Source organism: Lissotriton helveticus, chromosome 1_1, assembly GCF_964261635.1.
Source record: "Lissotriton helveticus chromosome 1_1, aLisHel1.1, whole genome shotgun sequence".
In the NCBI taxonomy this organism is placed as follows: Eukaryota; Metazoa; Chordata; class Amphibia; order Caudata; family Salamandridae; genus Lissotriton; species Lissotriton helveticus.
Window position 1 is genome coordinate 1,125,539,046 of NC_136057.1, and position 25,541 is coordinate 1,125,564,586.

The 25,541-nt window shown below is 47.6% G+C and overlaps 1 protein-coding gene across 2 annotated transcripts in view; it reads left to right on the forward strand.

Moving 5' to 3' along the window:
• The window catches only part of CEP290 (centrosomal protein 290), a 1,500,249-nt gene that overhangs the window by 744,114 nt on the left and 730,594 nt on the right, over window positions 1-25,541 (forward strand). For both annotated transcript variants that reach the window (XM_078678872.1, XM_078678869.1), the window contains exon 29: window positions 9,804-9,915. In XM_078678872.1, the coding sequence (XP_078534998.1) occupies window positions 9,804-9,915 (112 nt within the window). The remainder of the gene's footprint in view (window positions 1-9,803; window positions 9,916-25,541) is intronic.

Below are 25,541 nucleotides of genomic sequence, written 5' to 3' on the forward strand. Positions count from 1 at the left end.
CTGGAGTCCCTGCACGCTCGCAGCCCCGCTGGCGCCTCTCACCCGGAACCGCCCTACTGCTGTAGATCTTCCGAAAATCCCCTGCGCCTCACATGGCGTTGCGGCACCCGCGAAGCGGGTGCGGCGAGATGTGGGCGGGAAGGAGAAAGAGCCGCTGAAGTCCGGGTCAGAAAAAGTGCCTCCGTGCAAATTGTTCGTGTCCCACCGGGAAGATGGCGAGGGACAGTTTTAAATCCTCAGTAGGGCGGGGGGCGGGCCAGCAGGGAGAGCGGACCAGAAGCTGGAGGTCGGTCTCGCAGGGACTCCTGGTTCCTGGAGTCCCTGCACGCTCGCAGCCCCGCTGGCGCCTCTCACCCGGAACCGCCCTACTGCTGTAGATCTTCCGAAAATGCCCCTGCGCCTCACAAGGCGATGCGGCACCCGCGAAGCGGGTGCGGCGAGATGTGGGCGGGAAGGAGAAAGAGCCGCTGAAGTCCAGGTCAGAAAAAGTGCCTACGTGCAAATTGTTCGTGTCCCACCGGGAAGATGGCGAGGGACAGTTTTAAATCCTCAGTAGGGCGGGGGGCGGGCCAGCAGGGAGAGCGGACCGGAAGCTGGAGGTCGGTCTCGCAGGGACTCCTGGTTCCTGGAGTCCCTGCACGCTCGCAGCCCCGCTGGCGCCTCTCATCCGGAACCGCCCTACTGCTGTGGATCTTCCGAAAATGCCCCTGCGCCTCACAAGGCGATGCGGCACCCGCGAAGCGGGTGCGGCGAGATGTGGGCGGGAAGGAGAAAGAGCCGCTGAAGTCCAGGTCAGAAAAAGTGCCTCCGTGCAAATTGTTCGTGTCCCACCGGGAAGATGGCGAGGGACAGTTTTAAATCCTCAGTAGGGCGGGGGGCGGGCCAGCAGGCAGTGCGGACCGGAAGCTGGAGGTCGGTCTCGCAGGGACTCCTGGTTCCTGGAGTCCCTGCACGCTTGCAGCCCCGCTGGCGCCTCTCACCCGGAACCGCCCTACTGCTGTAGATCTTCCGAAAATGCCCCTGCGCCTCACAAGGCGATGCGGCACCCGCGAAGCGGGTGCGGCGAGATGTGGGCGGGAAGGAGAAAGAGCCGCTGAAGTCCAGGTCAGAAAAAGTGCCTCCGTGCAAATTGTTCGTGTCCCACCGGGAAGATGGCGAGGGACAGTTTTAAATCCTCAGTAGGGCGGGCCAGCAGGGAGAGCGGACCGGAAGCTGGAGGTCAGTCTCGCAGGGACTCCTGGTTCCTGGAGTCCCTGCACGCTCGCAGCCCCGCTGGCGCCTCTCACCCGGAACCGCCCTACTGCTGTAGATCTTCCGAAAATGCCCCTGCGCCTCACAAGGCGATGCGGCACCCGCGAAGCGGGTGCGGCGAGATGTGGGCGGGAAGGAGAAAGAGCCGCTGAAGTCCAGGTCAGAAAAAGTGCCTCCGTGCAAATTGTTCGTGTCCCACCGGGAAGATGGCGAGGGACAGTTTTAAATCCTCAGTAGGGCGGGCCAGCAGGGAGAGCGGACCGGAAGCTGGAGGTCAGTCTCGCAGGGACTCCTGGTTCCTGGAGTCCCTGCACGCTCGCAGCCCCGCTGGCGCCTCTCACCCGGAACCGCCCTACTGCTGTAGATCTTCCGAAAATGCCCCTGCGCCTCACAAGGCAATGCGGCACCCGCGAAGCGGGTGCGGCGAGATGCGGGCGGGAAGGAGAAAGAGCCGCTGAAGTCCAGGTCAGAAAAAGTGCCTCCGTGCAAATTGTTCGTGTCCCACCGGGAAGATGGCGAGGGACAGTTTTAAATCCTCAGTAGGGCGGGGTGCGGGCCAGCAGGGAGAGCGGACCGGAAGCTGGAGGTCGGTCTCGCAGGGACTCCTGGTTCCTGGAGTCCCTGCACGCTCGCAGCCCCGCTGGCGCCTCTCACCCGGAACCGCCCTACTGCTGTAGATCTTCCGAAAATGCCCCTGCGCCTCACAATGCGATGCGGCACCCGCGAAGCGGGTGCGGCGAGATGTGGGCGGGAAGGAGAAAGAGCCGCTGAAGTCCAGGTCAGAAAAAGTGCCTCCGTGCAAATTGTTCGTGTCCCACCGGGAAGATGGCGAGGGACAGTTTTAAATCCTCAGTAGGGCGGGGGGCGGGCCAGCAGGGAGAGCGGACCGGAAGCTGGAGGTCGGTCTCGCAGGGACTCCTGGTTCCTGGAGTCCCTGCACGCTCGCAGCCCCGCTGGCGCCTCTCACCCGGAACCGCCCTACTGCTGTAGATCTTCCAAAAATGCCCCTGCGCCTCACAAGGCGATGCGGCACCCGCGAAGCGGGTACGGCGAGATTTGGGCGGGAAGGAGAAAGAGCCGCTGAAGTCCAGGTCAGAAAAAGTGCCTCCGTGCAAATTGTTTGTGTCCCTGTGTGCAGTCTAGCACTGCCATGTCGACTTGGCCAAGTGCACCCACTTGCCAGTCCCTAAACCTTCCCTTTGCTTCATGTTAGACACCCCTATGGTAGGCCCAAGGGCAGGGTGCATTGTAAGTATAAGGTAGGACATGCTCTGATGTGTGTAGTATGTTCTAATAGTGAATTACAGCCATTTTCGTTTTTCACTATTGAAGGCTACCTGTTCTCATAGGCCAGAATGGGCAGTGAAGATTATTACATTCTTATAATCCTAACTGACTTAGGGAACATGGTAGAAATTCAAATTTAGTATGCCTGAACTCAGAATAATAAAATACATCTTTTAGTAACATTTATTTTAATATTCTGTGTTTGCAAATACCACTTTTAGAAAGTAGGTATTTGCTTGCCTAACCATTGGAGCCCACCTCTGCTGAGTTGTGTATTCCTTGTCTGGGTTTGTGTGTGACAGGGCTGGGGAAATTCCAGGAGACAGTCTGGGACAGCCCAGTGGTGAAGAGGGAGATCTACATCCAGATGGGAGGGGGGAGAGTGCACCTGGGACCTGAAAAGTGCTGGGCCTTCCCTCTACAATGCTGGCTCCACCCCCTGTGGCTTGTCTGATGCCTCTGCCCTCAGGGCCGGACTGGGAACCAAAACCGGCCCTGGCAAAGTTCTCTGTCCCCCTGCAAAAAAGGCCCTGTAACAAAATCAGCCCATAGGGGCCCAAAACCGGCCCCCCCACCCGAACGGCTCACCGGGGGATTGCCCGGTGCCCGCTACGGCCAGTCCGGCCCTGTCTGCCCTGCACAGTGAAAGGAGAAGAGGAATCCTGTCAACAGAGTGCTCCAGAGCTGTATCTTCCCTCCCCTGTGCTGGCTCCACTTCCTGTGGGGCGGTTGATGTCTCTGCCCTGCACAGTGAAAGGAAGAGAAGTGTCATGTCAACAAAGTGCTCAGGATCTGGTTTGAACTAGGCAGAGGCCACTCTGCCTTCAGCGAACAAAGGATTTTGGGGGTATAAATATTGGGACCCAGTCCCACAGACTTTAGATCACTTCTGGAACAAGAAACCTTTCTGCCAAGGAGAAGAACCAAGGAAGCTGCAGGAGTTTGACTGCCCCTCTGCCAGTGTGCTGTTTGCTGGGTTGGCCTGCAGTGGTTGCTTTATTGCCAAGGGAAAGGAGAAGGAACTTTGTAAGGACTTTCATCTACAGAATATTCTCCAAGGGGATTGAACTGTGCTTGCCTCCTGCTGAAGTCTCAGGGCCAAAATACTTCACCCCATCTCCCTCCTGAATTTCCTTGCTGGGAATTCTGACTCCAGTCACTTGCGCGCCGCTGGAAGTGCGACACATCGAGAAGAAGCGTGTCGCCGCCGCAGCTGAAATCGTTGCAACGCCGGAGAAGGGAGCCTTCGTCGCATCTCCCTGGAAGCGTGTGTTCATCGAAGCTGCCTGCTGTCGCATCACCGGAGAAGCGTGACGCCATCGAAAGAGTCGCCATCGCATCGCCGGAGAAGCGCGTCGCAGGGCCTGTCGCGGCTCCAAAATACAGAGTCGCCGCAAGGCTGCCAGGGCGTCATCGCATCGCCGCATCAAGGGCGCCCTCTTCTCGCATCGCAACTGGATCATCGCATCCCATCAAGGTGCCATCTTGCGCACCGCAACAGGCCGAGAATCTACGCATCACCTCCGCACCGGTAAGGCTCACGTCGAGTCCCCTACTCTGCGCAAGCATTGAGGAAGGACGCAACCGTTCCCCCTGGTCACGGAACCGACGCATCTCCTCTTCTGGGAGTCCTTTTGTTTACTTTGCGTTACGCATCCAGGTACTTTGTTGAGAACTTTGTCGCATCTACCATCAACTTGAACAAAGAAACTTTAATCATCTATTAAGTAATCTTAAGTGTAGTATCATGCATTTTTGTCGTTTGTGGTCTTGTGTTTAAGTCTATATAAAGAATACTTATTTTTATAAAACCTGTGTTGTGTCCATCTGTAGTGTTATCACTGTATTACTGTGTATATTCACAAATGCTTAACACACTGCCTCTGAGATAAGCATGTCTGCTCGTGCCAAGCTACTAAAGGGGTGAGCAGGGGTTATTAAGGAGTGTATTCCCCTTATCCTGACTTAGAAGTAAGGTTCCCTATTTGACAAAGGTGATAACCATTGCCAATTAGAGACCCCCAGATCTAACAACGCCTTATAAGGTCTGCAGCCTTTTATGGACTAAACCTTTCACCTAGTTCATTTCGAGGGTGGGTTCTGCCCGATCGATATTGCTAAGATGTCATCCATAGCACATATGAATAATTAATGAGTACACTCTCCAGGAGGTACACTTCACCTCTCCCATCGACGCACAAGGTTTAATCCCCAAACGTCATCCTCATACTGAACAATGAGTAACACACTAACTGATAGGGACTACTAGCCGCAGATTCCTTAACGTAGAATTATCCCCAGGCGTGAGACTGGACCCGTAATTTTTCTGCCACAGCATACTTGCGCGCCGAGGGGAGGGCATCCCGCCACTCCGCCCAGGCTTCGTCCGCGTACATGACGTCAGCGAGGTCACATAAGTCCCACCCCTGCGCGCCTACGTCAGTTTTTTCCTTTTCCGCGTTTAACACTGATCCGTTTCGTGCTCTTGGCCTGTTTAGGCCTTTCCCTTCGCTCTTGCGTGTGTTGTAGGAACAGTGTGCGGATGCCTTCGGGCTTTAAGACGTGTTCGTCTTGTGGCCGCTTGATGTCGGCGACGGACCTTCACCTCATTTGCATGTGGTGCTTGGGGGAGGATCACAGCTCCACTGATTACGAGGCGTGACAATGGTTGAAGCCGAAGTCCGGGCGGGAATGCTGGATGAAACTTCTCTTGGCTCGCATGTCCAGATCGGCTTCGTCACCTCGCTCAGCTTCTGCGGAAGGTTTTCGAAGCGGCCGTCATCGTCGTCGTCCTCATCCCTCTCCTGTGCCGCAAGGCATTACCGAAAGTAAGTACCTTGTTCTTCTTTCTCACAAATTGGTGCTGTGGATTCGGGTGCCTTCCTCCAAAGGTTGTCAATTGATAGCCCTGAGAACATTTATCACTCCACCACACCCACAATTTCAAGCACTACCTGCATGACCCGAAGAGAGTTTTGACTATCTACATTGACCATACGCAATGCCAGTATAGAATTCCAGATTTGTAAAGCACAACTTATCATCCGTAAGGGTACCCAGGCGCTGGGGGCCATTTGGGAGATTGTGTGCTATTGCCTAGACTCACATGATGTTGAGCTGAGCTGCTGCCAGCACTGAGGATCGAACCATGAGCCTTGTGCTCCGTAGTCAGCTGCTCTGGCCGTTGTGTCACACCTCTCCCAGAATGAATGATCATCTCTTTGTGAGGTTGAATGTTACCAAGAAAGGCAGGGAAGTGCAAAAGAGGGCTATGTCCAGGTGCATAGTCCTCTGCATTAAAACATGCTGTGCTCTGGCAATGAAGGAGCCCCCCCACAGAATGCTTGTAGGCTCATTCCACCAGACCAAGGCTGCTGAAATGGCAGTGGCATGGGGCGGGAAGGGCTAGTTCTGGATATCTGCCAGGCTGCAACGTGGGCTTCAGTACACATATTAATGAACACTGCTGCCTTGGCAGCCAAGTCCGATGAGAGAGCCATTTTACATGCTTGATCCTACATGACTTCATATTTTGAAACCTTCCACCTTTGGGAGGCACTGCTGTGGTATCAATTCTGAGGGTGAGAATTCTGTGGTTAGAAGTATTAAATGAAAAAACAAGTTACTTATCTTTGAAAACACACTTTCTGGTTCATAATGTAATCAACAACAGATTCCTCTCTGCGCTCCAACCTCCCCTTTCTGTAGAGTGGACTCATGAACATCATAATAAGGTCCGAGGTACATAGTGGCATGATGGTCACCTCCAGTTTGTTTGACGTGCTCCGCGCCTTAGGACATGGAAGGGGAAAGATTAAGAGCTAGATGCCAGTGTGCAGGGGTGGTGCTTATGTGCAAGACTGCTTTGCCAATTCTGGAGCAGAATGAGGTCGCTCTGGTGAGCTACAGTTCCTCGTAACTTCGCTTGGGGAGCATTGCTGGAATAATCTCTGCATCAAGTCTGGCACCTGGGAATATTTAAAGTGAGTTAGATTGAGTACACACCGAAAAGAGCATTTATGTACTTATATATCTGTCATGATATGGCTACGCCGAATGCCACAAGCCCTCCCTCACATAAGGTTCTCTTAGGCTTCTTGAGTGTAGGATTGTTTACTGGATACACACTTTCTGCAGCTGGGGGGAGGTGGTGGGTTTGTTTCACTATGTCCTCAATGTGGTTCAAGGAATCAAAGGCAGTCCAAAACACAAATGGCAGGATGTTATCTCCTCTAGTTTCTTGTTCCCAGGTTTCCCTTCAGCATCGATGTATACTCCTCAGGAAGGAGCAGAAACAAAAAGAAAATAGTTCAGGCTGTTGTCCTTATGGTTTAGGTGGTGGGGGTGTTCCTTTCACCAGTGCCCTTACCGTGAGGGGTGCCCATATGTAGGGAATAACAGCATATTTATGGAGGTGTGGCCTGCAAACTGGCCCACCAATCCTTAAGTGAAAATGAACGTGCACTGGGCACTTGCCTGGACCCAAGACCCTCCAAGGCCGCGGTGAGGGGAAACCCAGCTTCCGCTTCCCTCCTTGGAGCACTGGCCTCTAGAGCATTGCTTTGAGAGCGGTCCTTGGCTCCTGCATCCTCCTCTTCTCCCAGCGGGATATCCAAGGGCTCCAGTATCTCCCCTGCTTGCACCTTGTAGGTCTTGGTCTTTGCTTTTTCTTCCGGTTCGTTCCTCTCTCCTCTCTGACCACTCCTCCTCTCCTCTGCTTTCTGACGCTACGTGCTCTCCTTCCGCCATCTTGTTCCGTTGCTGCTTTCCTGATGCTCCCACGACGTGCCTGATCAACTACAGCGGGTCGCTCATTTCTGAAGCCGCCACCATGTTGGAGTCACCGCGATACTCGTCGGTGTCATTTCTGTAACCCTCACAATGTCACAAATACTTTTTATCCAATGCTTTTGGTCCACCGATGTTGCCCTCAGTTGTCCACATAATAAAGGCCAAAATTCACTATCCAAGCACACTCAAATATCTAAGTAAAAATATTTCCCTTCCTGCCCATGTTTGGGCCTTTCATGCTCTATCCCGCTTGGTGTCTCCCCCTCTAGTATAATAAAATGGTTTGTGGCAAAAAGTACTCCAGCCTTTTTTTTCATGTGTTCATAAAATACCAACATGATATGTTATGGGCAGCAAATGCAACTGGAAGCAAAGAGTGTTCTTGCATTATGAGACTATCAAGGAAAAGCAGAAGATCTGATCCACACACTCTGAGGATGATTGAGGTTGCAAGTTCAAAGTTGGATCTTAGTGGTCGGAACGTTCGTGTTTATGTGCATCTTTCGTCACAGTTACAATGATGACAATCCACAGGAAAAAGGTTATTCCTAATTTAGCTAGAAATGTACATGTCTAGGATTGGTTCATGTATCTTGTGTTGCGTAACTGCCATCTTTGCAGCTTAATCAGCCTAATCATTCCGTTTTGCACTAGGACATTTACTTAGGTGGATGTAATCAGTAGCATCTGGAGCAATGTAAACTGCTGATTGTCAATTTAAGAGGGGTATGGTGCTGAGTTTGAATGTTGACGCCATCTGAGTTCTTTCCACATGATGTGGTTTCACCGGATAAAGCAAGCGGGACAATTGACATTTGAATGACAACATGATCACAGTTTTAGAACCAGTTGCCAATCTTAAGTAGACAAAATGCTCCTTCTTCAGTCTCACAGCTGGCTGTGAGAGTTGTGTGAATCTTTCAGGCATTTTCTGGTCTTAGGTTTTGCACTGAAGACAGTTTATTGCTAACACCTAGAGCCCCAGTGAGCTCAGATAGTTACATATGCATTTCAACAGTAGTTGGTATTGAGTTTTATTTTTGACACATTTCTTTTCTTGCAGTTTAATGGTTATTGAGATGAAGATACCAAGACACTCTAGTACTTAAGACAAGAGCTGTCGGTGCCCACTTCATTGTTCTATTCATTCTCCTGCCCACCAATTTGTGTGACACCAAAATGGATGAGAGAACTTTGGACCCTCACCCACTAATAACTAAGAATAATCTGGGGCTTTGCTGTAAATGCTAGCCCCTTGTCTCTGGGAAATGTATCTACTTCTTCTTGGCCTTTTGCTCTTGCTACGCATACAAAAATACCTACCTTAGTTGGTGGCGTTAATAATATATTTGGACTAGTTCAATTGAGGTAGTGGTCTTATGTGATCCGAGTACACCTTATCAAAGGAGTTTGAAACCTATTTCACTGAAGGACATACTGAGGAGCATGAATGGAGGGGAGTTGAGGATCCTTATACCTACACTTACTTTCTATCAGAGTCCATGGCCAATGATAACTGGCATGAGGAACTGTAATATTGTCTTTTTTAACTATTTCACTCACGGTGTGACGGGTTGGATTGTGAATGTCAAATACTAATTGGTGTGTTCCATCGGAGTTAGATGCCAAAAACTTTTAGTTGTTCAAATCTAGCACTGGGATATATCTGAGGTTGCAATTGTCCTCTATTCTTCCTGTCAGCTAGTCAAGGGGTAGGTCACTTTGGGGTGTGAGGTATGTCAGCACTCTTAGAAGGCTTTCACAGGCTCAGGCACTTTGATAAGGCCAAAGGACTTACGTATTGACACACGTAATACTTGTAGGTTGTACTTAAATGATATATACAGTGATGAAGCATTTGATTTGTACCTCCACCTATTGGCTTCTGCTTGATGCTGATCTCCTACAGAGGTGCGATCAAAGGAGATGGTGGCACAAAAGTGCTGCACCCTATTCAAGAGGGTAATACAAAGTCACTGCTTTAGAACACAGTCAGAGTACAGAGAAGGACAGAAATGTATTGAATATCCTACCTTAAGAATGAACCCAATCCTTTACTTCAGACCTAATGCGTGGAGTGGGTTAACCATATGCTGGAAGCCACCCCACGTCCTGGTGATAGTCATACATTAAGGGCTGGTTGGTACTGAACGTGGATTTTCAAAGTTGTTTTTTATCTCACCCTATTGTTCTTAAAACAGTACAAAAAGATCATATAAAGGAACTAGGAAATTGGTGAATTGCTATTGCCACTGATTTAATTTTATTATTTGACCAAGACTTCCCTATATATGTTAAAGCTTAAAAATGTTAAATATGCACCAGTGTTTGAACGGAAGTCGTCCTATTATAGTAGAATGCGCCCATTCTATAGTTTCTATTTATTTCCAAGATGCCGTTTTCCATGGTGGGTGGTTTATAGGATTAATAAATTATATTAAAATATATTTCTTTGGTGCATCTACTTCTTTTAGATTGCGAAGTGTTTCAGATATAGCAAAATCGCAAGTTGCAACATTGATGGTCCGACAGCAGTCCAGAGAGAAGGAAGTAGAGTCTCTCAGGAAACAGATGTTAGATTATCAGGTATGTGCAATTTTAGTGTATGATATTTTTATGGAACACACTTAGTGGACTGTAACAGCTGCAAGCATGAATATTTTAAGGTTATTTTTATTTATTTATTTTTGCAACTTTGTATGCACATTATCCACACTGTTTTAAATACCTTTTATTGTAAGGCAGGCTCCTCAGAATTGTTTATACTATTAATTCAACTAATTTGCTCTGGTTTGTTCAGTCAAAGACCTTTTTCTGATGGATGCTTCCAACCAAAGATTCCTCATTTTAGAATACTCCCCAAGGGCTAGGCTGCACCCGAAAAACATTTTGCCACAGCAGTGCTCTCACATGCGGCTAAGTGGTATTTTGTGGCTCCATACCAACCAGGAAGTGATCAGGTGGAGCAGCATAAAAGTACCACCCCTGTGCGCTTATAGCATTTCCTTTCTTTGCATGGCTTTTGACACGGATTCAAAGCTCCGATCTTAACTTTGTCTGCTTTCCAACATCTTTTTTTAATTATATACATTTTTATTGCCATTTGATTTCAACAAAAACACAGTTACCTCAGTATGTATGTCACATTCACACGGTCTCACCCCGCCCACTGTGCTCTCCCTAATAAATCCCATTGGACAATATGTAGGGCTTCCATGGAGACCTTCCAAAGGGAGCCAGTGAAAGCACAGGCACGAGCCACACACCGCACGCAGGCTCAGGACGCCCCAGAGTCAGTCCCCCATGCCCATCCCCCAACCCTTCCCCCACATTACGCTTCTGGCAGTCATTCCACATACCATCACTGCACCATCTAAGCACAATGCCAAGTGTTATTCACTGTGGCCTAGCATCCAGCGGCTCAAGTAGCTCAGCAAGCATCGCATCCCTGGCTGTGAATCATCTGCTAGCTTGTTATTCCTCCCAGATTTCCTCATGTGGCTTTCCTCTACCACCACTCACTCTGCTATATCTCTCATCCAGTCATCCACCAAATGAGGGATATGGAAAATTCAACGGATCGCCACACTATGCTGAGCAAGCACCAGCCCCAACAATATACATTTTCTTCTACAGTTCTTCTTCTTTGATACCGGAATCCTTCCTAACAAGCACTGTTTAACATCTCTGGAGACAGTCCATCCCGTGACTACAGTTAGTCTAGCAGTTACAGTCTGCCAGTACATGTTTAAGTCCGGGCACCCCCACAGCCTGTGCCAAAAGTCTTGCCCAGCTGCACAACAGTGCGGGCAGGAGGATGCCCGCTCCGGGTAGATGGCATGCAATGTGTTCACCTGGTGTACTACATTGTATTGTATTAATTTAAATCATGGTTAGCTGAGGCCTTTTTCACCCGCTCGTGTACGCCCTCCTATTCGTTACCTGTGAGAGGTTCACCTAGTATCTTGTGCCTCCTACATTGGACCGATAAGGTGCGCATTGGGAGGTCCTCCCAGTGCGCCCTATAAACCTGGATGATCAGCCAAGTTTTCCCCCTACTCCCTGACTCTGCTTGGAAAACCTTAGTCCAGGCGATGGTCTTGAGCCGCCTGGACTACTGTAATGGTCTGCTGATCTCAGCAAATGATGCCCTGCTCAGCAGACTGCAGGTGGTGCAGAACACGGCAGCTCGGCTGGTTCTCAATGCTCCACCTTGGACCCCTTCACTACCCCTTCTTACGGAATTGCATTGACTCTCTATTCACCAACGTATTAAGTTCAAAACCTGTTGTATCATCCACAAGGCTCTGGTTAATTTTGGGTCCCTCCTATCTCGCCGAAACATTCCTGCCTTACGTTCCCTCCAGATGCCTACGTTCAGGTGCTAACACCTTCTGGTGGTACCGCGAATAAAAAGGACCAGATTAGGAGGGAGAGCTCTCTCCTAACGCGGACCACTCCTATGGAATGAACTTCCGCTCCACTTAAGACAATGCTCTGAACACTTGCAGTTCAGGAAACTACTTACGACCTTTCTCTTCTGTCGTTGCTGATCCTGTTGAATGTGCCGCTATCCCTTCATAGTCCTGCTGAAGCGCAGAGATACCCCTTCGGGGGTCGATTCTAGCGCTATACAAACAATTACAAATACAAATCCAAGATATATCACAAGAAATTGTGACCTTCACATAGGCCACACTCTTGTTCCTGCTCCAAGTTGTGGGCTTGGACTCTGTCCCAAAGCCATTAGCACGACTGCTCAACTTGGCACTTTAACTCCTCCAGTAAGTCAAACAAAGCAGGACTCTTCCACCTCATGCCACACTGACTCCGAGGTGAAGGCACAAGGGCACATAATGTCAGTCAATCCCCTTCAAGATCTCCAGTCACAGAACTGGTTCCTTAGCTGGTCACCGCACATGTCTCGGTGTCATCGACCCTCCAGCAGCTGAAGGCCTTCAAGGCGGCCATTTTGCAAATTTTCGGTGCGTTTCTGGCTCTCTGGGACGTGCCTTTGGGCCCATGGCACCAGTCGGGTTATCACCAGCGGGTTCATCCCTGGCACAGTCTGTTCCCTTAGGAACTTTTACTGGGCTTGTACCAATGCCAGTACAATCTTCTACTCTGGCCCGAGATCCTGGCCGGTCTGCTGGTGTCAGAGCAGGATCTGGTGCCGACACCAGGGGCTCACCTACAAATTGACTGTGGCTCAATCTTGACCAGTGTTGCGCTATGAAATAAAATCGCAACTGATTGTCATACAATCTGACTCTAATTCAGTGCCTCTGCACGCCACATCTCTGATCCTATGTCAAAGCGGCGGACTCACCAAGATGATAATGATGGTGATGGTCTGGCTAACTTTCCCCTCACTATGCTGATGATACCTTATACATTGATTTACAGAATGCCATTGGCTTGCCAGTTAACCACCAAAGGAGGAGAGTGCCTCATTTGTATTTGTGGCTTAGAGGCCAGCTGAAGCATTAGATTTGCAGCTACCCTTATTTGAGACTAAAACAAATGTTCTAACAGGAATTTTGTAGCCTAGATCATTAACTTCTGAGCCCTTGCTCCCTTTTAATGATGCCCTCACTGATAATTTAATGACTGCTTGCCTATATGTGAATAGTCATGTGGCCAGACGTCACTGACCGGCGCACAGTGATATAGATTTTTTCACCAAGCACTCCACATCAGAAGGTCTTTTCTACCGGTCTTGAGCAGTAAAGTGAACCCTAAATCATTTCTAACCAATCACTTACACCAGGCTAGCACAGCGAATCGTAAATGTTGTTTTTTTACTGAGCCGCTACACGAATGCCCTTAGAGGCAAGGGGTCTCCGAAGACTTTAGGACCTACGTGGCCCAGGCGGTCCCTGATGGCCAGGACTCAGCCATATATGCTATCCACTCATGTCTGAGCACTACAGATTGCCGGGGGGGATTTGGGGACAGTTGGTGCAAGTGTTTCCCTTTGTAGATGCACATGGATATGTTCTGCGGGATTACTTTTAATGAGTCCTGCCTTCTTGATGAGAAGGTGGATTCTGTATTGGAGCGCTTTAAGGACAGCAGAGCTACAGTGCACTCCTTGGGGCTGTTGATCCCTACCAAACAGTTTCCACATCAACTCCAAAAGCCTGTTGTAGAGGGCTTGTATATATACACAGAGACAGTCTTCCCAACCAGCGTTTCAGAAGACACTGTAGTCCTTTCTAGGCTGTGGATGCCGATTGTGCGGGCCAACACGGGCATCCGTCTACAAATTCCAATAGTACCTCTGGATTGAGCCAGGAGAGTGTGGTACCCAAACCTTCTAGGCATGAGCATTTGTCCCCAATCAGGCTGACACTTCATGAGGACCTCCTATCTCAGAAACAGAACAGGGCCAGCCACCTGAATCTAAGCCATCTACACCTTCATGTGTGGACATTGAGCGGCAGCAAGTACTACATTTGATTTGCTGCTTTTAGTGGGGGAAGTCATCGATTTTGCAAGGCCTCCTTCCCTGAAATCCATTTATGCCAGGCACAGGGACAAATCTGTGGCCTTGTGGGGCGTTTGCAAAACTGTCTCCACACAAGCAAAAATCTTTTTGTTTGTTTTGTTTTGATCCCAGTAGGATCTTGCAGTGGGCACTATTAAAGGTTATTTGTCATTCCTCAGGCTTTTCTACCATTGTTGGACCAACTGTTCTTCCCCCCCCCCCCCATAATTCCCCCCCCCCCCCCCCCCCCCCATAATTTATTGGATTTTCATATTTATACAGTATCAAACCCATAACTGCCAGGCAAAGCTCCATTTAGTCAAAACCGCTAGAAAGTTTGTATAAAGCGTCACATCACAAGTTATACAAGTACATTCTGGATTTGGAATAACATACAAGCAAAGACACAGTTTAGGGTTGTGAGTGTTCCCACCACTAATCTTATATTTTCTTATGCTTTTTACTGGTTCCACAGCCCTCGTAGGCTAGTTCCTCGGTTTTTGAGGAAAAAGCCATACTGCTGGTCCACTCCCTCCTTGTAGGGACTTCTGCCTCCCACCAATGACGTGTGAGGTGTCTTCACCACTAACAAACTGTGGCAACAAATAGACGTAATAATGTGAACCACCATATTTGTTGATCAGGCTGAGCAGAACCATCTTAGAGGCCTAATAGTGTGACCAATGCCTTTGCTAAGGGCAAAACAGATTTTGTCCCAGTATTTAACCACTACTGGCCATGTCCGGGCCATTTGGGAAAAAATATATCCATCCGTAAGATTACCTTTGGTGCAGTTGGGGTGTTGAGCCCTCCCATGCACCAGGTGAAAAGTAGTATGTATGTAGATACTTAAATTGTATGAGGAGCAGTTGTGATGGCGCAGTGAGAGACTGAGGGGCTGTCAAGGCCTCTGCCCAGTTGTCATTGTCTAACTCCCTATGGTCTGATTCCTATCTACAGAAGAGCTCCGTGAGGTGGTCAGGGACATAAAACACCAGGGCTTGGTACACTTTGGCGATGCCTTTTTTCCCCAACCTGTCACTATGTTTGCCTCCAGTGAGTTGCAGTCCTGAATCTTCCCCAGTCTGCCCCTGTGATCATCTAGGCCTAGGGCATGTCTGAAGGCATCAAAAACAAAATTGACAATTATGAAGTAAGAAGTCTGTCTAAAGGTCTGCAAAGGGTTTGATATGATCATGTGTCCACACATCCCCTGTGTAGAAATCCTTATAAGATCCCATAGTAAAGAATCCTTGAAGGTGCGCCACGTGTGAGCCAAGTGCCTTGCCAAAGTGGCCTGGGCCGCTGTAGGAATTGCATGCCACATAATGGATTTCAGCGCTTCTCTCCAACAGAACAGGACAACCTGGAGACCAGGGAAGAGAGTGTGGTATTGGTTCCCTAGATAGCATATGTAGTAAACTTTCTTTTTCAATATAGGCAGGTCCAATTTTTGTAAAGGGACAGTTTTGTCCCCATTCAACCGGTCATTAGTGGCAATGATGTGTGTGCCCAGTAGTAATATTTAACATCCACCCAACCCAATCCACCCTGATATCCAGACTGGCTGCATTTTGTGAAAGAGACTCTTGGGTTTTTATGACAGAGACCCATGGGGTCATGCCTGCCTACAAAAAGCTGGGAATCGTGGACTGCAAGTCCAAAAAAAAAAAGGCTAGAGGAAACATGTCTGTAATTATGGAGTGTATACAGAGGAGAGTTATCATTTGAATAAGGCCCCATCAGCGAGAGGTTCAAGCTCTCCCAGGACCGAAAAACATGCTTCATACTTACTATGAAGGGGACAATTTTCAAATCCAACTTCTAGTTTATGAAGCAGCCATCTCCATGCCAAGATACAGAAACTGGTCTCCCGCCACCTGAAACTTTGAAGGAGCTAAGCAGGACATAATATCTCCCCTAATAAGTACATAGGTAAATTTTGTCTAGTGCACCATTAAACCAGAGGCATTGCTGTAAATGTTAAGGATCTCTGTTAACTGTGGTGTAGAGGTATCCAGTTCATGGATATAGAGGAGCATGTCATCTGCTTATAGGGATATTCTGTTCTTGTGACCACCGCCTCAGCTCAATCCTGTAACCTGCGCATCCGTACAGCCCCACTCTGCCACACAGAGCCCAAGATGGTCGACGGATAAGGAGCTGCGTCCGTGAGCTCCTGAGCGAGGGATCGCCTTTTGGCGAAAATCCCAGAATATGCCCCCCTTTGATCATCCTCTGCCCTGGTGATTTGGAGGCTATTATTTCTACGATCCTCCAGGATGATGTGATCACCGAAATTGAGGCAGCCTTCCACACCAACAAGAAATAACTCAACCAGGGGAACCCTAGTTAAATGACCGATTGTTCGGTTGAGCTGCTCAATGCAGCTGAGATGGGCTCAGGTTTTAATTCCTTGGCTATCACCTACCTTCCAGACTCAGCCACTTTTACTCTGCATTCCAGCACGATTGCTTCTTACTGGCAATTAACACTTTGATTTCCTCCGAGACAGCGGCCATGCTCGTTTTCCCGCTGTGGCTGTCGCAGTCCCCAAGATGATTTCCCCTGATCGGAGCAGATTGAGAGCTCTGGTTTCCAGTCTTCAGCCCTTCTCACCCCCCTGGCAGCCCTTCTTGCAGTCCAGGAGTCAGGACAGCCTTTCCTGCACTGGTGAGTAATTTGGGGACCCTATGGGTCTCCACTCTTATGTTGTTTGGCTTCACTGACGGAGTCTTCCTTTCTAGAGGTGGGAGTTTGTTTTTTCTACGGGAGCACCGCTTGCACCTTGTCTTGTCCATGTTATTGGTTTTGGCGACTTGGTCAGTGCCCAACGTTGAACTGCAAAGACCCACTCTTGCTCCCCACCACTTTTGGTCGTCTTCCTGTTGGTTGGAGATGGTGGGTGTGAGGCGGCCATTTTACCCCATCTGATGGCCCTCTCAGTGGCCTGCTAGTCTTTGGCCCGGCGAGTGAATTTCCATCCCGATGCGCAGCTGTGCTTCGACCAAAACCCCCCTGTGGGTTCTACACCTGAATCAAATTGAACTGTCTCTGTTCGTGCCGGTGGGATGGACTGACCCCGGGTGTACCCTAGTTAGTGACGGTCTGCTGGACTTGCTCTTTCTTTTTTTTTCTTACGACCGTCTGCCTTATTCCCGATCCCCCTCTCCTCTTTTGCTACGATTACCTGTGTTTTATCCCTGGCTCCGCTGCACTTCTCACGAGGTGGGCATGGATATGTGTATCTGTTTTATGTAACCAGAACAAAGGCCCAGAGTATCTGAACAATAGATTCTCTATCTATAAACCTGTTCGATCCCTGAGATCCAGTGAACAAGGCCTTTTACAAGTTCCAAGAGCCAGAAAAACCAGACAAGGTGGAAGAGCTCTGTCCATCGCTGGACCAAGATTGTGGAACAGCCTCCCTCTCTCGTTGAGACTTTGTCAGGAATATCTCCCTTTTAGGAAACAGTTAAAAGCCTTCTTATTTCCTAACTAATGACATCTGCTTACCAACTGTTACATGCTGAAAGGTTCTCAAAGGCGCGGAGATACTCCTTCGGGAGATGATCCTAGCGCGATATAAACCCGCAAATAAAATAAATAAATAAATAAATAACCTGTGCATTGTTCACGTTCTCCACTATGTAAAGCGCTCTGTTACCTCCGGGTCTAGCCAGCGCTATATAAAACTAATAAAATAAATTAATGAAGGTTCTATAATGATTCCAACGATTCCTTAACTACTGGAATATTTCCAGAAGAACTCAAAAAGTCATACATACGCCCTTTACTGAAGAAAACAAACTTGGACCCGCTAAACCCTGACAACTACAGACCCATTACAAATGGACCTTTCCTGGGCAAACTGATAGAAAGAGCAGCGTTCGCCCAGATGTCACAATTCATTGAAGAGAATGACATACTTTCAGATTTCCAAACAGGATTCCGTCCGGGAAGAGGCACTGAATCTGCCCTTCTTGCATTCTGGGATGACCTAAAGAATACAGTTGACCGCAATGGGGTTGCTGCGCTAGTCCTCTTGGACCTCTCAGCTGCCTTTGACACGGTTGACCATGACACTCTGAAACAAAGACTTTATGAAGCCAGCATAGAGGGAACTGCTCTAGACTGGATCGCGTCCTACCTTCGAAACAGAACTAATGTCATCCACACCCCACCTTTCTCGTCCAAACCGTACTCCACAAAAGCAGCGGTTCTATCATCTCGCCCATGCTTTTCAACATCTACATGAAGTCTTTACCAGTTCTGATCAATAAACTTCACCTCATGTGCTACAACTATGCAGATGACAAGCAAATACTCCTTCAACTGGAATGCCCCAAAGACATTGGAAAATCACCAATTTTCAGCTGTCTCAGAGCCGTGGATCAGTGGATGACTTGAAGCCATCTCAAATGCTTCAAAAACTGAAATACTCACGTGTGGCGATTGGAAAAATTACAACCCGCTTGCCGCATGGCCTGATGAACTGGGATCACTGCCTAAAGTATCGGAGGAAGTAAGAAACCTCGGAATGACCATGGACTCCAAGCTGTCGATGAATGTCCAAGTGGATAAACTAGCAAGATCAAGCTTTGCTACTATAAAAACGCTGCAACAAATTTCCCCTCATTTGGGATTTCCACACAAGGTCCAAGCTACCATCTCCCTAGTTCTATCCAAACTCGATTACGCCAATAGCCTCTACCACGGATCACCTTTAACGACCATGAAAAGACAACGGATTCAGAACTCGGCTGCCAGACTACTCTTGCATATCAAACCACGAGACCACATCTCCCCTGCCTTGAAAGCCCTGCATTGGTTACCGGTTGCCAGAAGATCCACGTTCAAGCTACTTTGTATTACCCACAAAGCAATACATGGAATAGGACCACTCTTCATCAGGAATAAAATCACCAAACACATTCAACAAAGGAACCTCCGCTCTAAAGGAGCATCTCGCCTCAAAATCCCACCATACAAGAAAAAAAACATGGGTGGCACATTCTTCGCTGTTCAAGCAGCCAAACTATGGAACTCTTTACCCCCCGACATAAGATCAACCGACAACTACCTTATCTTCAGAAAACTACTCAAGATCTGGTTCTTCCCCACATAAGCACCATACGGAAACAGACATTTACAGCATATCCCTCTGTATAAAAGCATTTGTTTTCACTATAGATATGTACCTATCTTTGTGTATTACTTTATAAAACATGTAAAATAATTATGTTGTTAAGAAAAAAAAATAATAATATTCATCCATAAATAAAAATCATCTTTGGTCTACATGTACATACTTCCATTGTGCATCTATGTACCTTCCATGTACTTGGATCTGTGTGTCTGTTACTTCTCTCCTGAAAAAGCATATCCAATGCACTACCCTATTTCTCATCCTGTGCCTCTATCAATATATTTAATCTAAATATACTTACTTCCTTTATGTATCTATATACTTTCAATGTACTTATGGATCTATATATTTATCACTTTCTTCTAATTTAGCATTTTCAATGCACTAGCCTATTTCTCAGCCTATACTTTGCTCAATATATCTTCTAGCCCAACCTTCTTACTCCTATCAAACTTCTTTTTACTACTCCTTCTAATGCACTACCCTAGCTCTCATCCTATACATCTATCAATATATCCTCTACATCCACTCTCTCATTTATCCAAAACCCCATACCACTACTATGATCGCCAAAATAACCCTTTCTAGACTCTCTCCTGCTCTACCCCTCCTTGCATTATCTGACACCTCTTTTTACTACACCGATCCCCTAAAACAAACCTTTCTAAACTCTCCCCTCTAACTCCTTCCCTCCAAAACTCCATTTTACTCATCCAAAAGCCTCTTCCTACTGCTAAGACCTAAAAAAAATAACAAAAAAATAAAAATCCTTCACTGTTTTATCCCTCCACTATCGTTTTTCAATCAAAATTAACAGACTAACATGTTCACTTCTCATATTCCATATTCAACTATACTAATATACTGCCCAAATAACTGAATAACATATCTACTACTCAAATTACTTCATATTTATACTATACTAATTTTCCACACTAATCCTTTATGGGTTCCGGAGTGACGTGCTACTCGCCAGAAAAGCGCTTCAACACCCATCAGGGGTAACAAGTGCTATATGAATGCAAATCTTTCATCCTCTTTTATCCATCCGCTATCCTTCTCACTCCAAGTAACAGACTAATATCCACCACTGAAATTACCTCATATTTCACCATATTAATTCACCACTAATCCTTTATAGGCTTCCTGAATAGCATGTGTCAACAAGCGAGCGATAAATAAATACAAACCTTTGTCCTCCTCTATCCTTCTGCTATCATTCCAAATCCAAATAACTGACTAACCTATCCACCACTTAAAATGTACTTGCATGTTTCACTATAATATTTCAACACTAATCCTCTACGGGTCGCGGAGTAGCGTGCTACCCGCCGAAAAAGCGCTTCGACGCCTCGTCAGGGGTAGTAAGCGCTATATAAATGCAATTACAATACAATACAATGTCTCTGTAGAAATTGATGCCGATAGTTTACCATTACCCCTCACTTGTCCCCAAGGAGAGGCATGGAGATTATCAACAAAACCGGTGAAACAGGGCTTAAAATTCATTTTAGATAATGCCTGATTCATAAATGGCAGTGTACCATGTCAAAAGTCTTTTCTAGAAGGAGAGTATTGCTATAGGGCCACTAAGTTCCCTCAGTTAGGAAAGTATAACATGCTGGCATTGAAGGCAGTGTTGGGTGCTCTTATGTAGCATAAAGCCATTTGATCCTCGTTTACAACCATGCTCACAACACTGTGTAGTCTTGTAGCCAGTATCTTAGCAAGGATTTTAAATTCAATATTAATTAGGGAAATCAGGTGATATGAAGCGCAGAGTTCTGAGGCTTCTTCAGCTTTGGAATAACGGAGATAATTGCCCCAAGCAAATTGTATGGTAGCCTGCGCTTCTCATAGGCCACATCAAACAGCAGTTTTAAATGCGGTATCACCAGGGAGGCATACTTTCAGAAATATTCAACAGGGTTTCCGTTGGGGCCAGGGTTTTTCCCAGAGAACATTGGTAGTGTGGGAGTAGTGATAGCTATTGTAATCTCTTCTTCAGTGATGGGGAGATCAAGGTCGTCTGTGTCGTACCTTGACAACTTCCCCATTGTGAGATCTCAAGTAATGGGGTAAATTGCTCCGTTTCTGTGATGGAGTTGCTGACCGCCAAATTTTTAAATGACTGTATACCCGGAGGACATCTTAAGTAACGACTGGAACGGCCGTCAAGGCAGTTCCTGCCAGTGCATTGTAACTTTGCTGGACCACTGCATCAAACATGACAGAGTCGTACGACAAAGTTAAGAAAAGTATATATTTTCAACAACAAAAATCAAAAGGCGTGATTTTGTGGTTAAAAAAAATAAAATGTCCTCTCTCCATGGGAATTTCCTACCAAGGTGACTGGGCATTGTGCACTTTTCAATGCTCCTTACTGCAGGTTTTTATTGCTGTGGTGACGGGCAATGAAAAACTGCTATGTGTCTGCCTATTCAGATTAAGTGGGTGGACGTACAGCCAAATCTTCGATGACCCTTACTCCATCGAGCCGTTGGAGAAGTTTGACCACGGTAGAGACGGAGTAGTCTCTGCCATCATCAAGTTATGGATGGTCCACCAAAATCAAAATCGGGCGGTCCTAACAGGTGTGGAGGCCAAAGTATTCCCTTTGCCTCATGGGAACAGTCCATACCCAACTGGCAAACCATGTTTTCCCTGGACCGGAAACAAGCATCCTGGGACCAGTTTCGGGGTAACACCCCTCATCAGCCAGGCTAGGCTAGGGTCAAGACTGATTTGCATATAGCTGGTTCTGAACTCAGGTGGCGAAGAACGATGATGGATTGAACCCAGATCTGTGACTAGGGGTGAGTGAAAGGTTTCAGCGCTCCGGCCATCATCTCCTTGTGTTTGCTTTGTTCGCCACAAGTTTGCAGAGTATGCCCAAACATGGGTCTCTCGCTCACTTTGCCACTGGATTCAAGCTAGCCTGGCTGATGAGGGGTGTTACCCCGAAACGGGTCCCAGGATGCTTTTTTCCGGTTCAGGGAAGACCTGGCTTGGCAGTTCAGTCTGGACTGTTCCCATGAGGTACAGGGTCAAGAATGATTTGCATTTAGCTGGGTCTGAACTGAGGTGGCAAAGTGAGCAAAAGAACGATGATGGATTCAACCCAGATCTGTGACTGGGGGTGAGTGTCTGAAAAGTTTCAGCACTCCGTCACCTTGTGTTTGCTATGCCATACACTATACAGCATGGGACTTGTAGTGTCAACCTTCACACCAGTGCACAGCTATGCAAGCCTTCTATCAGTGCCGGTGCCTCCACTAAGACTGCTAACACCTCCTCCAGATACGCACTTGGGGTTATGTAAATGTAAATGTAAATTGATACTTGTATAGCGCACTACTCACCCGCAAGGGTCTCAAGGCGCTTGTACGAATACCGCTGTGGAACCCATCCTGGCTTTCCCTGTGAGGTGTCCACTCCTGGGCACCCCCAAGGTGGAGGTCATGCATCCATAGCGTTGTGGGGGCCGTTGTGGAGATTAAGCAAGCTATTTCCCAGAGTTGCAGAGTGGGACTCCATGATTGGAATAGGCACCGAGGCGAGAATTATCAGGTCCATGGAATTTTGAGCCCAAGACCCGCCGAGGCGGGGAATTGAACCCTGGTCCCGGGCTAGACCTCTGCATCTGGGTCTGCCGCTCTAACCATTGAGCCACACTTCTCCACGTTATCACTGCTGCCTTCTCCTACTGTTGATCCTCTTAAGTGGAGTTTCGAGAAGGGAGCCACATCAGATTGTTGAAGAAGAGGATTACTGGAGAAGGATCCATGATCTCTTTAGTACAGATTCTGACCTTTTGGTCTTGTATCTCCAGGACGATGACAAAGGTAAAGACACTCTTTGGATCCTCAGACTGTCCTCTTCCAGTGGGCTGGACGCTACACCAGAACTGGTCATGGAATTTCCCTGCTCTACCCCAGAGGTTCTGTCCATACATTCTGTTATCAATAGAACGACTGAGGTTTTGGACATACAATTGCCCTTTTAGACAAATGTCCTACTGGAAATTCTCCTGCTGTTGAATCCCTATTCAGAGCCCTTGCTGCCTATTTGTGAGGCTCTGGTGTACCCTGTTTTAGTAGCCTGGGAGAAACCGTCCTCCTGCAGTAAACAAATTGGTAGCCCAGATACCATTGTCCTTGCAAATCCTCATTTCTTTCTTCTCTTCTCTTTTCTGAGAGCCTGATAATTTAGGCTTCCTGCTTCTGGGGACAGACACAAGGCATGTTTCTATCAGTCACCCAGACATGAAATCTAAGAGAGTAGAAACACAGAGGAAGAAGATTTTTTAGGGTTGGTAGTATAGCCTTCAAATCACTAGGAGAACACAAATTGCTTGTTGTCTCGGTAATGTGTATGCCCTGTGGGACATGACTCAAGTTATGGTATCTCATTTTTCTTTGGAGATGGAAGGACATTTTCAGGAAGTTCTACATGGTGGTCAGAACGTGTCTCGACACATCATAAAGTCTGGATTTGAGTCAGCAAACTCTGTAGGACAAGTGGTAGACACTTGATCAGACATCATGCCTGGCTCAGAACCTCTGGATTTTCATCAGCTGTACAATCCAATTTGATGGACCTACCCTTTAACTGATTCAAACTCTTTGGAGACGAAGCACATGCCTCCCCCTCCCTCACCCCCGCTTTTAAAGATTTAAAACCAACAAGACAACTGCCCACTCTTCAACAGCCACAACTCCAAAGACAACACAGGACTTTTATCCACTTTTGGTAATTCGCAAGGAATCACGCCTTTTGGCACAGGCAACAATATCAGACTCAGTCGCTACAGCCCCAGAATCTGCTGGTACAGCAGGGTAGGGATAGGGGTAAAGGCATTCGTATGAATAGTGGATCCAACCAGCAAGCCTTGTGCTCCTCTCCCACCCACAGGAAAGCAGTTTTAGTTCTCTTCCTCCACCTAATTCAGAGCCTTTGGAAGGGCGAGTGTCCTCCTTTCTGCCAGCCTCGAATGTCATTACTTTGGACCAGTGGGTCTTTCTGATAACAGAAAGAGGTTACACCCTTCCCTTACTTCAGACCCCACACAACATCCCTCCACTGTCTACCCTCCCTACCCCAGATCATCTTGCCATCTTTCAGCAAGATGTGGCAACATTCATGCAGAAAGAAGCAGTGGAGTTTGTGCCAGAGAAGGAAAGAGGACACGGATGCTGTTTACATTATTTCCTGTTGCCCAAGGAGGAAGGCGATCTGTGTCTGATCCTGGACCTCATGAAGTTGAACTTCTTCCTCAAAAAGGAGTAGTTTAGGATGGTGAACCCTAGCCCAAGTGTTGCTGGTGTTGGAAGCTGGCACTTATATGCCGTTTCTCGACCTGCAGGATGCCTATTTCCATATGCTCATTCTGCGGTGGCATCGGAATTATGTATGCTTTGTGATGGGTTCTAAACATTACCAGTTTGCAGAACTGCCCTTTGTTTAACATGAGCACCTCAAGCTTTCACCAAGGAGATGGCAGTGTTTGCAGCTCACCTGAGGACGTCGGGCATTCAAAATTTCCTGCACCCAGACAACTGGCTGATTAAAGCCTGGCCATAGGGGGTGATGTTGTGCCATTTGCAGTCAACCGCATCTTTGCTGTTTGACCTGGGCTTATCGATCAGCGGGCCAAAATCTAACTTAAGGTTCTTCCAACCTTCTTTCATCAGCCCCATCACATGAAATAAAAATGAGCGGGTGCAGATTAGATCTTAGGTGGGCAGTCAACTAATACCTGATCCACCAAGGACATAAGACTGGGTGTCCAGCTCTTCATAGGGTACTGTGGTGCCAGGAAAGACAAGGCAGTGCAAAAAAAATGGATCATTTTACGCATTAAGACCTGAATTGTGCTGGCCATGAAGGAACCTCCAGAAGGAATTAGGACCCATTCTACCGGCATCAAAGCCAGCACTTCTGCCCTTTCAAGAGGAGTTTGGATTCCATTTTGGCATCTCTGCACACATTTGGCAAGTATTACTGTCTGGATTCTGAGGTGCATTTTGCCAGATCCATCTTGCAGGATTTCATGGTATAACCATACATCAACCCTCCTCCTAGAGAGGTATAGCTGTGGAATGTATTGTTTATTGTGCAGATGAGGAATCTGCAGGTAGAATTATCGGAAGAAAAAGTTACCTACTTGTGGTAACGATCTTTCTGCCAATAGTCTACTTGGGGAGTCCTCACAAACTGCACACCTCCCTGTTTGACGGAGAGTTATAGGAAAAGTTAATAAGATCCACAGAATGTTTCATTTTTTGTTACTGCACTAATCAATGTTGATTTCAGTCCATCCGATCGCCACTTCCCAGTACGAATCCAACGCTCCCTTCTGGCAACGTGCAAGCTTTAAAGTTTCCATATCCGGTTTGACGCCTGGGATATTTCTACGTATGAGAAATCTGCAGGTAGATAGAGTATCCACCAGAAAGATTGTTACTGCAGGCAACTTTTTCTTCCCGAGCCGACTCCACTGGTATTGCAATCGTCTCGTCCGGAGTCAGTCCCCTTGTTGGATTTTTCACACCAGCGCTCTCGGAGAAAGGC